Source organism: Chrysochloris asiatica, unplaced genomic scaffold (assembly GCF_000296735.1).
Source record: "Chrysochloris asiatica unplaced genomic scaffold, ChrAsi1.0 scaffold00310, whole genome shotgun sequence".
NCBI lineage: Eukaryota > Metazoa > Chordata > Mammalia > Afrosoricida > Chrysochloridae > Chrysochloris > Chrysochloris asiatica.
Genome location: NW_006408828.1, coordinates 2,434,248 through 2,448,454, shown reverse-complemented (window position 1 = coordinate 2,448,454; position 14,207 = coordinate 2,434,248). Strand labels below are relative to the sequence as shown.

The 14,207-nt window shown below is 51.1% G+C and overlaps 1 protein-coding gene across 1 annotated transcript in view; it reads left to right on the top strand.

Moving 5' to 3' along the window:
- The first annotated feature begins 7,466 nt into the window (after nt 1-7,466).
- Nucleotides 7,467-14,207, top strand: part of AHNAK (AHNAK nucleoprotein) — a 19,202-nt gene continuing 12,461 nt past the window's right edge. The window contains exons 1-5 of the mRNA XM_006875007.1: nt 7,467-7,623; nt 8,004-8,191; nt 9,076-11,956; nt 12,140-12,711; nt 13,501-13,785. Of these exons, the coding sequence (XP_006875069.1) occupies nt 7,467-7,623; nt 8,004-8,191; nt 9,076-11,956; nt 12,140-12,711; nt 13,501-13,785 (4,083 nt within the window). The remainder of the gene's footprint in view (nt 7,624-8,003; nt 8,192-9,075; nt 11,957-12,139; nt 12,712-13,500; nt 13,786-14,207) is intronic.

The window sequence follows — 14,207 nt, the reverse complement described above, 5'->3', positions numbered from 1 at the left end:
GACAAGGGAGACTGGTAGCTCCTTGCTCGCCCTGTTTGGCCTGTGGGTGTGATTGGCAGTACTATTCACTGGATGGGTCCCTGGGTCTCTCTCCTGGCTTTCATATCTGTCTTCTGTGCATAGGGCTGGGTCTCCATTCTGATGTGCTTGGGGGCTTTTCCTCTTTCTATGGGTGTCTCTCTTTACACTCTCTCTGCCCTACTGCTTGGATATCTTCTCTTTTGTGAACCTCTGCTGTGCATCTTTCTCTGGTTTGTTTCTTTCGTTTTTTAAAAAACCTTTTTATTGTGAATTGAGTGATGGTTTACAGAACAGATAGATCGTCAGTTTTATGTTCTACAAATCATATACTTTGTTTCATTACAATATACCATTAGTTAATGGAGTCCTGGCGTGGTGCTGTCCGATAACCACTAACTGCAGGGTCAGCAATTCAAACCCACCAGCGGCTCCTTGGAAACCCTGTGCAGGGTCGCTATGAGTCAGAACTGACTCGACGACACTTAACAACATTACCAGCACCATTGGTGAACAGTATTTACCTCTGTTCATTGTAACTCTTGCACTCCTCCCTGTATTTCCCGCTACCTTCATCTTTGCCTCTTCCTTTACGTGTTCTTACTTATGCCTTTGTCCCTCTACCTGGGTGAAGACCCTGGGCTGGTGGTTGGAGAGGTCGGGGGACCTGCATTTCCATTCTGTCTCATACTCAAACTGTCTTACCTCTGGGGTCAGTTTCTTCATCCCTAAACTAAGAATATCAATTCTTACCACAGGGGGTTGCTTCAGGGATCAGATGAGGACCCATTGTGTAAAGTTGTTCACACTGTACTGGCCACACAATGGCCACTCTGCAAAGTTACCCTCTTCCAGCTGGATGGGTGGTTTTCCTTTCTTTCTTTCCTCTTGTCTTTTTTTTTGAGATTCCAGCTGCCTTTTATGAAGCCAGACATTAAAAAGATTTGCAAAAAATGTAACAAATAAAACAAAACAACGATGGTGCTCTTCTCATTTTTTTTTTGGTGGTTGTTTTGGAAAATAGAGTTTTGTTTTTTTTCCCCACAAAAAATGTGTTGTTACATACATGAACATAAAATGAATTTATAATTGTGGCTTTAAAATGAATATTTAAAAAAAGTCCTAAGTTTTACTCTCTATAATAATAAATGGATTAATTGTAAATCTATTAAAAGACACCCTGGTGGTGTAGGGGTTAAGTGTTTGACTGCGAACCTAAAGGTCAGCTGTTCAAACCCACCCAGAGGCTCTGAAAGAGAGAGACCTGGCATTTTACTCCTGTAAAGATTTCAACCAAGAAAACCCTATGGGGCAGGCAGTGTTATTCTGGCATGTGCGGTTGCTATGAGTTCGAAATCTACTCCACGCCAGGTGAGGACAGCCATAAAAACAAGTCTCGTGCACAGTACTTAAGCACTCCACTGCTAACCAAAAGTACGGAGTTTGAATCCACCAACTGCTAGGAGGGAGAAAGATGGGTCAATTTGCTTCCCTAAAGATTTACAGCCTTGGAAACGGTATAGGGCAGTTCTTCCTGTGGGGTCAATATGATTCCGACTTGACTTACCGGCATCGCATCAGATAATGGGAGGTAAAGCATTTGAGAACCAGTGATCTGGACCCTGGGGAAACCTTTAGCCTCACTTTGTGTCTTTTTCACTGTGTAGCTTTCTCTTTCTCTTTGCTGTTTGGGGAGTGTTTGGAGAAAGTACATGGCCCGTCTGGATGTGTCCAATAACCCAGCCCTCCCCTGAGTGGCCCCCTTCTCCTATTATGTTTGGGGCTTTCCCTCTGGTGGAGACCTAGGGTGTGTGTGTGTGAGTCATCTGACTCCTTGGGCGCTGGGGACTCAATGTATTTGGTGGGTGGGTGGATGCATGCCTGGGGTGGAAGCTTGGTCGCTGTTGGTGTCCTGGGAGGGGTTTGGTGCAGTGAGCCGTGGGGCCTGGCTCTGGGGGAGTGTTGGGAGTGTGTGCATATCTGTTCTGCCCTCTCTGCATTGGCCTTGGTTGTAGGCTGTGTTGGGCTGCTACAGCTGCAAGGCCCAGCGAGCTGCCGCCCTGGCTGTCCTCATGCTGACTCTTGGGAGTAGGGGAGCAGTCCCCCAGGGCAGTGCAGTGAGGATGTCCCTCTGGAGACTACACCTGACAGAAGTGTCCACCCTATCCTGGGCTTTTCCTGGTTCTGCTGGTCATTTCAAGACCACATCGAGGGTGTAGTGTGTAGGGCAGCAGGTCTTCTGACCATGCCCACCTCTGAGGCCCTGCTGCCCAACACCCTCGGTGTGGTCTTGAATTGACAGGACAGCCCGCTCTTCTCTCTTGAACACTCTCTTGGCTGTGTGTCTTGCAGTTGTAGTGACCTCTCCTCGCTCCTGCTCCTTTTTCTGTCCTCAAAACACAAGACTCTGGCTTATGGGTGGGGGTCTCCATTCCGTCTTGCTCTTTCCTATCACAAAAGATCTTGTGAGTGGGTATGAGGTAAAACATGGGGCTGGGATCTAGCGGGCCTGGAACTCTTGTTCTTTGGCAACCACTCATTTTCTCCTCTCGGGGGCCTTGCTTTCCCCATCTGTTGGTGGGTTGCGGTAGAGCATTCTGCAAGGATGGGAATTGTGTATCTGCTTGTCCAATATGGTAGCCATAATCACCTACGTAGCTGTTGAGCACTTGAAATGTGACTAGTGCAAATGGGAGAGTAACGTTTTCATTTTAAATTCTAGTTAGCCTTAAACTTAAATGGCCACATGTGGACAGTGGCTAGGTCCCTGTGGCAAAGTAGGATAAGCACTGGATAGCAAGATTGATTTGAACTGCAAGGGTCTGTGGTTCAAATTCACCAGCTGCTCCTTGGAAACCCTATACAGGGTTGCTATGGGTTGGAACTGACTTGATGGTGGTACTTAACAACAACACTAAACCTAAAAGCTGGTGGATTGAACTCTGCTCCCAACAACACACGGAAACACCTGGGGATCTGTTTCTGAAAAGGTGGTGGCTTTGGTTGCCATGGAGTCCTTTCTGACTCATGATGACCCTACCCGTGTGTCAGAGTAGAACTGCTCTGTAGAGATTTTAAGATTCTGTCCTTTCAGAAACAGATTACCAGTGAGACTTGTCTTCGTAGGTGCCTCTGGGTGGCTTCAAACTGCCAGTCTGTTAAATGCCATTGAGTCAGTTCTAATCCATAGCAACCCTGTATAGAGTTTCCGAGGAGTGGCTGGTAGGTTTGAACCGCCAACCTTGGGGTTCAAACAGACCTCCCAGTCCAGTGCATTATCCTGCAGCCCCACGCCAGGACTCCCTTCCTGACAGGCGTGAAGCTCTGATCTGTTTGCATCACCAGGGACTCTGGTAAATTTTACAGCCAGGAAAACTCATGGAGCAGTTTGATTCTGTAATGCATGGAGTCTCCGTGAGTCAGAGCCAATTCCATGGCAATGAAGTTGTTGTTGTTGTTGGTGTTATGTGCTGTTGAGTCAGTTCCAATTCATAGTGACCCTGTATAGGGTTTCCTAGGAGTAACTGGCGAGCTTGAACCACCAACCTTACGGTCCAGCACATTATCCCGCAGTGCCACACTTACCATATTGGATAGCACAGCTCCAATGCTGTTCTGAAGACTGATCGTTCTTGGCTAAACTGTGCAGAATTCCCCCAAACTCCAAGCACCTTTCTTTGGATAATAACTGGGCACAGCTCCAATTCCAGGGAAGCCTTGTGTGGCACTGTAGGAGACTTTCCTGTAGAAGGAAGGACGATCTGAGCTTGGCACAGGACCCGGGCTGCAGGAGACACAGGGCTGGGACCTAAATGCCGAAGACAGGGCCTCAAATCTTCCATCAGCGTACTTACTTCCAGTCTCAGGACTGAATAAGGGAGGGGTGCTTCCTGCTGGTCAGGAGGCAGGACCTGAGCCAGAGCAGGTTGGGTGGTTGGGAGTCCCACCTGAGTAGCCAGGGCCCAGGCCTCTTCTCCCAGGGTTGGCCCCTTCTCTGTTCAAGATGGTCTTGGTTGTCCCTCTTCTCAGAAGCTGTTGGGGTCCAGGAAGCGGCAAGTCCCTCCTAAGCGCCTGGGGCTCCTGGCCTGGAGAGGAGATAGTGGGGGACATAGGCTGCCTGGACTGCCCTGGAGCCCCAGCCCCTCTGGCACCCAGGGTCCGGCCCCATGCAGCATGTTGTCAGTAGGGTTTTAGGCGTGACCCTGTGCATGTCTAGAGCTGTTTAGGCCACAGTGACTCATTGGAGAATGAGGGAGGGTGGGGCCGAGATGTGGGCGAGGGTGAGCTGGCTCTCTCTCTTGCTGGCTGGTTGCTGGCTCAGCACCAAAGGGGCCCCGCTCAAGGAGGAAGAGGGGGGTGCGGAAGCTATGGGTAACTTCAGTGCTACCCAGAGAGTAGCTACTCACCGCTTCCTTGCCCCTGCCTGACTCCTGATCTGCAGGGCTGGCATCTCAGAGCTGGATTCTAGGGGAGATGCCATTTCAGTCTCAGCGTTGCTGTTGCATGTTGGGAATGGGCAACGTGACTTCCCGTAGTGGCTAACGAGAAGGCAGGCAGCATTTGCTCCGCACACACCTGTGCCCAACAGGCCACTCACTTCTCAGCCTCTTTGCTGACCTCCTACTAGTCAGCAAGGAGGTACATTAGAAATAGCCACATTACGAGTGAGTTTGTACCTGCAGGGTACAGAAAGTGGTGGGACTGGAGGTCTAGGTGTTGGGGTCTGCCGTAGATTGTAACTGCTAAGTGCCCTTGATTTTCCAAGAAGACCCAATCTCATCTTTAGAGGCAAACTCCAGTACCTTGGAAACACCATTATGTTTCATCCCCAGCCTTCTGAAACCTTCTGAGGTTAAATGAGCCACACCCAGGGCACCTTGTTTAGAAATTTGTATCTGGGGCAGGAACCAAGTCTTTTAAATGTCCTTATTGCCTGTAGCTGGAGTCCTGGTGTGGCACTGTGGGTTGATGTGCCAGACTGCTAAACCATTTGAACTGCAAGGTCAGTGGTTCAGGCTCACCAGCTGCTCCTTGGAAACCCTCGACAGGATCGCTATGGGTTGGAACCAACTTGAAGGCGCTTCACAACAACAACAATTGCCAGTAGCTGGCATGGAGGGCATTCAGTAAATGCCTAGAGGCGACATGAGTCATGTTAAGGAGAGCTTACTGCGGCGTATAATTAAGTGTGGAACCCAGCTATGTCTGTCCCTCTTGGTCTCTGCAGTGGCCACTATGATGTCGTGCTTACAGGAGGCCATCAATATGCGTGTGTCTGTTGGTTGGTGGGCACTGTAGGGTTAATGCACTGTATTGCAACATCAGTTTGAACTGCAAGGTCGGTGGTTCAAGCTCACCAGCAGCTCCTTGGAAACTCCAGGGTCGCTATGAGTCGGAACCAACCCAATGGCACTTAACAACAACAACAATTGATTAGTGCCTCATTTTCAGATGTTGGGGTGGGGGCATGGGTAGAGTTCCCCATGATATATTGTGTCCCCTGCACAGATCCACAGGCGTGGAACAACGTTGCTACCGCCATTTCCTGTGGGGGGTTATAGTTGGTGGCTTGTCTTCTGTCCTTTCTGGTGTCTTCCTAGGGTACTTCTGATGCTGACCCTGTACCTGGAGCTCATCTTTCCTACCCAGTGCCTGCATCTAAGGGGGCCTGGCCCAGGGGTCCACCTGCTGGTGAAGCAGACTCCGGCTGGTGCCTGGTGGGGCTAGGGTTTCCCTGTTCCAGCTGATGCTTGTGGTCAGGCTCCGGGAGTTCCTGGGCTGGTGAGGTCCTGAGGCTCGGGTTAGATGGGGTAACTCAGAACCACTGTTTGGCAGGGGCTTCTGGGGGAGGGATTTACTCCTACCCTTGCCTTCCAGCTTGCCAGCTGTCCCCTTGTGCTGACCCCTCAGAGAGTCTCAGACAGTTAAAAGCTGTGGATATGTTAGGGGACAAGGGAAAGACTGGGCCCAATCCCAGGTCCAGTTGCTTTTGTCATGGACCTCGGGCAAGTTGATCTCAGAACCTCAGGTTTCATCTGTAATATGGGTACAGTAATATTTGCCTGAAGTCCCTTGGTATAAGTAATGGTTAATGCACTTGGCTACAAACTGAAAGGTTAGCAGTTCAAGTCTACCCAGAGGTGAGGTACCTTAGAAACAAGGTCTGGCAGTCTGCTTCTGAAAAGCCAGCTGTTGAAGACCCTAGAGTCAGGGTTACCTTGGCAGCAACTGATTTAATAATAATAATAAAAAAATCTATCTCTTGAAGCTGTAAAGACTCTAATGAGAGCGTGAATACTGTGTGAACTTGAGTGAGCTGACCTCCTTCGCACGTGTTCTGTCTCCTTCCCTCATGGAAATCCTCAGCCAGCTTCATCTTCACAGATGAGGAAACAGGTCCAGTGTCACCCAGCTAGGAGGAGGCCAAGGCATGAATCGCATCTGCGTCTGGCCCATTCAGTAATGCCAAGCTGGAGAGTTGTGTATGAATGGAATCAATGGCAGGACTGAGGTCTGTCCCTTGGGGGGCAGCTGGTCACCATCACTGTGAACTTTCCCCTAGGCTGTGTGACGGAGATTGGAGATTCCAGAGGACAAGAAAGAGACTGAAGTGAAGAGAGCAAGGAGGGGCGGGCTCCTGGCAAGGCATTTGCTCCGAACCAGTCCTACAAAAGGTCAGCAGGAGGGAGGGTGTGAGGAAGAGGTGGACAGGGGTGCAGGGGTGCAAGCTGGGGGCATGGAGGATGCAGGCTGGAGACTTGGAGATGTAGGGTTGGGGGCGTGAAGGGGATGCCAGATGGAGGTATGGAGGGTGAAAGGGGGTGCTGCAGGGTGGAGGGTGGAGAGGAGAGGGTGTAGGGTGGAGGAGTGGAGGGTGGAGAGGAGAGGGTGTAGGGTGGAGGAGTGGAGGGTGGAGAGGAGAGGGTGTAGGGTGGAGGAGTGGAGGGTGGAGAGGAGAGGAGAGGGTGCAGAGTAGAGGTGGGGAGGGTGGGGAAGAGAGGGTGCAGGGTGGAGGGTGGAGAGGAGAGGAAGGGGGTGCAGAGTAGAGGTGGGGAGGGTGGGGAGGAGAGGAGTGGGTACAGGGTGGAGGTGTGGAGGGTGGGGAGGAGAGGAGCGGTTGCAGGGGGCTGCACAGGCCAGTGGAGACCCCTGTGCCTCAGGAGGCAGGTCTCTGAGGGAGAAGGTATGAGGGACTAGTTATCTCTCAGCTACTAACTTCCATACTCTCTGCAATGCCTTGGACATGTTACCCAGGGAGGGAAGGACAGGGGACCAGAGATGGACGACCTAGCCTCTCCCTGCCCCTCTGCACCCCCATGCTGAGCCCCTCCCTGTCCCCCCACCATGCTGAGTCCCTCCCTGTCCCTCCCACCCCCATGCTGAGCCCCTCACTTGCAGGAGTCAGGCCTGCCCACCATCCTGATCCCATTCCCTAACCTCTTCCCCAGATGGAGAAGGAAGAGGAGGCGACTCGGGAGCTGCTGCTGCCCAGCTGGCAGGGCAGCGGCTCCCACGGGCTGACCATCGCCCAGCGGGACGACGGCGTCTTTGTGCAGGAAGTGATGCACAACTCCCCTGCGGCCCGCACTGGGGTGGTCAAGGAGGGTGAGTCAATGAGTGGGTGCTGACTGGGTCCTGGGTGTTTGGGGACCTTGAGGTTGGTGGAGGGCGGGCAGGGCAAGGAGTAGATGGAAGTGGACAAGTGGCTGTGGAAAAGTGGGGACACCCATGAGTGGTCCTGGGTTCTGACTCTACCCCTCACTAGCTCTATGACTTTGGACAAATCAGTTGGCTTCTCTATGCCTCAGCTTCCTCATCTATAAAATGGGTATTACCACACCTTGCGTGCAGGATGGTCCTGAGAATTACATCAGAGGGAGCTTGAAGACCCAGTGTGTAATGTTACAACGTGTTGCTTCCCTGAGGTCCTGGGTGGGTGATGGGGTGGCAGTCCTCTTACCCACTTCCTGTTTTTCCCTCCTCAGGGGACCAGATTGTGGGTGCCACCATCTACTTTGACAACCTGCAGTCCGGCGAGGTGACTCAGCTGCTGAATACTATGGGACACCACACTGTGGGCCTGAAACTGCATCGCAAGGGGGACCACTCTCCCGAGCCTGGCCAGACCTGGACCCACGAAGTCTTCAGCTCCCGTAGCTCCGAAGTGGTTCTGGTGAGTCTCCACTCACCCTGCTGTGCTCTGAGTGACCCATCACTCCTGCCTGCTGGCCCCGCTGACTGAGCCTCTGTCTGCCTACTTGGGCATTCCTTCTTCTCCTTTCATCCCTCTACATTCTCCTGTTTCTTCCTCCTCCTGTGTGATGCCCTTGGAGTCTTCCATAGTCTTTTCAGGGAGCCCAGATGTCCCACCATAGTCTCTTCACGCATCCTGGACATATAGTTCCACAGTCTTCAAAATGATTTCATAGATGCCCCACAGTGCCTGTGGACACCACTTTTCCCTCCTTGTGGTCAGGAGTCATACCGTGAGTCAGGCTGGGGCGATGCAGTGGACCGTGCCTGGAGGGACCTTTCTCTGTTTCTTCTGCTGGCTTGTTTATTTAACAAATAATGACTCTGCAAAGTGGAGGAGTTGACCGGAGTGCAACCAGTCTCACGCTCCTCAGATGTTGGTGAGGTGCCAAGGGTTCCTGGGAGGATTCCCTCCCTATTAAACAAGCCAAGGGAGTTGAGAGCTGAAGGGTCAAGTCAACCCGGAGCTGGTTGCTTGGGGAGGTTCCTGGGACTCAGGAGGCCTATTTGAGTGACTGACTGATTGTAAGTTCTCTGAGGTTGAGGTGTTAGCACACCCTGTCTTCCCCTAGTTTCAGCTGACCAGAATATCCGCCCCCCGTGATCTGTTTTCCTCCTGCGATATGGCTGGCAGCCTTCTTATTTCTGTCACTTGTTCTCTGTCCCAGAGGCTCCATGGTCCTCTGTTATGGTCCCAGCTTCTTTGGGAGACAGGCAACCGTGTGGTTGGCTGGGCTGTGGCCGGGCCTCTGGTAACCCGGGCTGGCTTTGCTGCAACCTCTACTGGTGCGTGTCTCTCTGCAGAGCGGGGACGATGAGGAATACCAGCGCATCTACACCACCAAGATCAAGCCTCGCCTGAAATCGGAGGATGGAGTGGAAGGGGACCCTGGAGAGACCCAGAGCCGCACCATCACGGTGACCCGCAGGGTCACGGCCTACACTGTGGACGTGACGGGCCGGGAAGGCGCCAAGGACATCGACATCAGCAGCCCTGAATTCAAGGTCAAGATCCCTCGGCATGACCTGACTGAAATCTCTCATGTGGATGTGGAGTCCCAGCCTGGGAAGACAGTGATCAGACTGCCCTCGGGCTCGGGGGTGGTGTCTCCAGCCCCAGGCTCTGCCGTGGACATCCGAGCAGGGTCCATTTCTGCTTCAGGACCAGAGCTCCAAGGTTCTGGTCACTCAAAGTTCCAGGTCACCGTGCCTGGGATAAAGGTGGGGGGCTCGGGCATTGGTGTCAGTACAAAGGGCTTCGACTCAGGTGGCAAAGGAGGGGTCCAAGTTTCAGGAGTGGACATTTCATCTTCTCCTAGGGGTGGGGCAGTCAATGTGCAGGGCCCGTCCCTTGAGAGTTGTGATAATGGGAAAATTAAAATTCCCACCATGAAGATGCCCAAGTTTGGGGTCTCGACGGGGCCTAAGGGCCAGGTACCAGACGTTGGGCTGAATGTCTCCGCACCTGAGTTCTCCATGGGCCACCAGGGCAGCAGGCTAGAAGGCAGTGCTCCTTCGGTCCACGTTGAGGGCTTTGAGGGGAAGCTGAAGGGCCCTCATGTCACCGGGGCATCCCTTGAGGGTGACCTAGGCCTGAAAGGTTCCAAGCCACAGGGGAACATAGGGATGGGCCTCTCTGCTCCCACCGTTGAGAGCAGCATCACTGGTCCCAGTGTGGATGTTCATGGAACTGGGGCAAGCAAGCTGAATATGCCCAAGATGAAAGTACCCAAGTTCTCGGTGTCAGGTTCTAAGGGAGAAGCAGCTGGCATTGATGTGACACTGCCCACAGGAGAAGTGACTCTTCCTGGGGTCTCTGGGGACATCAGCCTCCCTGGGGTTGCTCCTGGTGGTCTGGAAGGGAAGGTGAAAGGTGTCAAAGTCAAGACTCCAGAAATGATTATTCAGAAGCCGAAAATCTCTATGCAGGATGTGGATCTGAGCCTTAGGTCTCCTAAACTGAAAGGCGATATTAAGGTTTCTGCTCCTGGACTGCAAGGCGATGTTAAGGGCCCCCAGATGGACATAGACACACCCAGCCTAGAGGGGACATTCACAGGCTCCAAGCTTAGTGGCCCTTCTGGGAAAACAGGGACCTGCAAGATCTCTATGGCAGATGTTGACTTAAATATGGCTGCCCCCAAAGTGAAAGGGGGTGTGGATATCACCCTTCCCAAAGTAGAAGGGACAGTTAAAGTCCCCGAAGTTGACGTTAAAGGCCCCAAAGTGGATGTCACTGCTCCAGATGTGGAAGTTCATGGCCCAGAGTGGAACCTGAAAATGCCCAAGATGAAAATGCCCAAGTTCAGTGCTCCAGGGGTCAAAGTGGAAGGACCAGAATTAGACGTGAATCTACCCAAAGGAGATGCCGCTATTTCAGTCCCTAAGGTCAATGTGGAAGCCCCAGATGTGAACATTGAGGGGGGCAAACTGAAAGGCCCTGAGATTAAGCTGCCTGAAGTGAGTGTCAAGACACCAAAGATCTCCATGCCGGATGTAGATTTGCATGTCAAAGGTCCCAAAGTCAAAGGAGAGTATGATGTAACAGTGCCAAAGCTTGAAGGGGAACTCAAAGGCCCCAAAGTGGACGTTAATGCCCCAGATGTGGAACTGCATGGTCCAGACTGGCATCTGAAGATGCCCAAGATGAAAATGCCCAAATTCAGTGTTCCAGGGTTCAAAGCTGAGGGCCCAGAAGTGGATGTGAACCTGCCCAAGGCCAGTATGGACATTTCTGGCTCTAAGGTAGATGTTGGTGCTCCAGATGTGAGCATTGAGGGACCAGAAGGGAAATTAAAAGGACCCAAGTTTAAGATGCCTGAGGTGAATATTAAGGCCCCCAAAATCTCCATGCCAGATGTGGATTTGCATGTGAAAGGTCCCAGTGCCAAGGGAGAGTATGACGTCACAGTGCCAAAGGTGGAAGGTGAGATTAAAGTTCCTGACGTTGAACTTAAGAGTGCCAAAGTGGACATTGATGTTCCAGATGTAAATGTTCAAGGCCCAGACTGGAACTTGAAGATGCCCAAGATGAAAATGCCCAAGTTTAACATGCCTGGTTTTAAGGCAGAGGGCCCAGAAGTGGCTGTGAACCTGCCCAAGGCTGACATTGATGTTTCAGCACCTAAGGTGGATGTTGAAGTTCCAGATGTGAACATTGAAGGACCTGAAGGGAAGCTGAAGGGACCCAAGTTTAAGATGCCTGAGATGAACATTAAGGCCCCTAAGATCTCCATGCCAGATGTGGATCTGCATGTGAAAGGTCCCAGTGTAAAGGGAGACTATGACGTCACTGTGCCAAAGCTAGAAGGGGAGCTGAAAGAGCCAAATGTAAACATTAGTGCCCCAGATGTTGAAGTTCATGGTCCTGATTGGAACCTGAAGATGCCCAAGATGAAAATGCCCAAATTCAGCATGCCAAGCCTCAAAGGAGATGGTCCAGAAGTGGAAATGAGCCTGCCCAAAGCGGATGTGGACATCTCTGGGCCAGATGTGAGCTTTGAAGGCCCAGAAGGGAAATTAAAAGGCCCCAAGTTTAAGATGCCTGAGATGCACTTCAAAGCTCCTAAGATGTCTCTTCCAGATGTTGACTTAGATCTCAAAGGACCCAAAATGAAAGGAAATCTAGATGTGTCTGTACCAAAAGTAGAAGGTGACATGAAGGTTCCAGACGTGGATATCAAAGGCCCCAAGATGGACATTAAAGCACCAGATGTAGATGTTCAAGGTCCTGATTGGAGCCTGAAGATGCCCAAGATGAAAATGCCCAAGTTCAACATGCCCAGCTTTAAAGCTGAGGGCCCAGAACTGGACGTGAACCTGCCCAAAGCTGACATTGATATTTCAGTACCCAAAGTAGACATTGAAGCCCCAGATGTGAGCCTTGAGGGCCCAGAAGGGAAGCTGAAAGGACCCAAGTTTAAGATGCCAGACATGCACTTCAAGGCCCCCAAGATCTCCATGCCTGATGTGGACTTAAACTTGAAAGGCCCCAAAGTTAAAGGGGAGATGGATGTGTCGGTACCCAAGATAGAAGGTGAAATGAAAGTGCCAGATGTGGACATCAAAGGACCCAAAGTGGACATCACTGCCCCAGATGTTGATGTTCATGGTCCAGATTGGAACTTGAAAATGCCTAAGATCAAAATGCCCAAGTTCAGCATGCCTGGCTTCAAAGGTGAGGGCCCAGAAGTGGATGTGAACCTGCCCAAGGCTGACATTGACATCTCTGGACCCAAGGTGGACATTGAAGCCCCAGATGTGAGCCTTGAGGGTCCAGAAGGAAAGTTGAAAGGCCCCAAGTTTAAGATGCCAGACATGCACTTCAAGTCCCCCAAGATCTCCATGCCTGATGTTGACTTGAATCTTAGGGGGCCCAAATTAAAGGGAGATGTGGATGTGTCTTTGCCTGAGGTTGAAGGTGAAATGAAAGTACCAGATGTGGACATCAAAGGACCCAAAGTGGACATCACTGCCCCAGATGTGGACGTTCATGGCCCAGACTGGCATCTGAAGATGCCCAAGATGAAAATGCCCAAGTTCAGCATGCCTGGTTTCAAAGGAGAGGGCCCAGAAGTAGATGTAAACTTGCCCAAGGCTGACATTGATGTTTCAGGCCCTAAGGTGGACATTGATGTTCCAGATTTGAATATTGAAGGTCCTGATGCAAAACTAAAAGGTCCCAAATTTAAGATGCCAGAAATGAGCATAAAATCTCAGAAGATCTCCATGCCAGATGTTGGCTTACATTTGAAAGCTCCTAAAATAAAAGGAGATTATGATGTTAAAGTTCCAAAATTAGAAGGAGAGATAAAAGCTCCTGAAGTGGACATCAAAGGCCCCAAAGTGGACATTAATGCCCCGGATGTGGATGTTCATGGTCCAGACTGGCACCTGAAGATGCCCAAGGTGAAAATGCCCAAGTTCAGCATGCCTGGCTTCAAAGGACAAGGCCCAGAAGTGGATGTGAACCTTCCCAAGGCTGACATTGATGTCTCAGGACCCAAGGTGGATATTGATGTTCCAGATGTGAATATTGAAGGTCCAGATGCTAAATTGAAGGGCCCCAAATTCAAGATGCCAAGCATGAATATACAGACTCACAAAATTTCTATGCCTGATGTTGGACTTAATCTGAAATCCCCCAAGCTAAAAAGTGATGTAGATGTTTCCCTTCCCAAAGTGGAAGGAAGCGTAAAAGGTCCTGAAATTGATGTGAAAGCCCCTAAGATGGATGTGGATGTTGGCGATATTGATATTGAATGTCCAGAAGGGAAGCTGAAAGGACCCAAGTTTAAGATGCCAGACATGCACTTCAAGGCCCCCAAGATCTCCATGCCTGATGTGGATTTACACTTGAAAGGCCCCAAAGTTAAAGGGGATATGGATGTGTCTGTGCCCAAGATAGAAGGTGAAGTGAAAGTGCCAGATGTGGACATCAAAGGGCCCAAAGTGGACATCAATGCTCCAGATGTTGATGTTCATGGCCCAGACTGGCACCTGAAAATGCCCAAGGTAAAAATGCCCAAGTTCAGCATGCCCGGCTTCAAAGGAGAGGGCCCAGACGTGGATGTGAACCTGCCCAAGGCTGACATTGACATCTCTGGCCCTAAGGTGGATATTGATACTCCTGATTTGGACATTGAGGGACCAGAAGGAAAATTAAAAGGTTCCAAATTTAAGATGCCCAAGTTGAACATCAAAGCCCACAAGATTTCCATGCCAGATGTGGACTTGAATTTGAAGGGACCCAAACTGAAAGGGGAAATAGACGCTACTGTTCCAGACCTGGAAGGTGATCTCAGAGGTCCTCAAGTTGATATCAAAGGCCCCAGCGTGAACGTGGAGGTGCCTGATGTCGATCTGGAATGTCCTGATGCAAAGTTGAAAGGCCCCAAGTTTAAGATGCCAGACATGCACTTCAAGGCCCCCAAGAT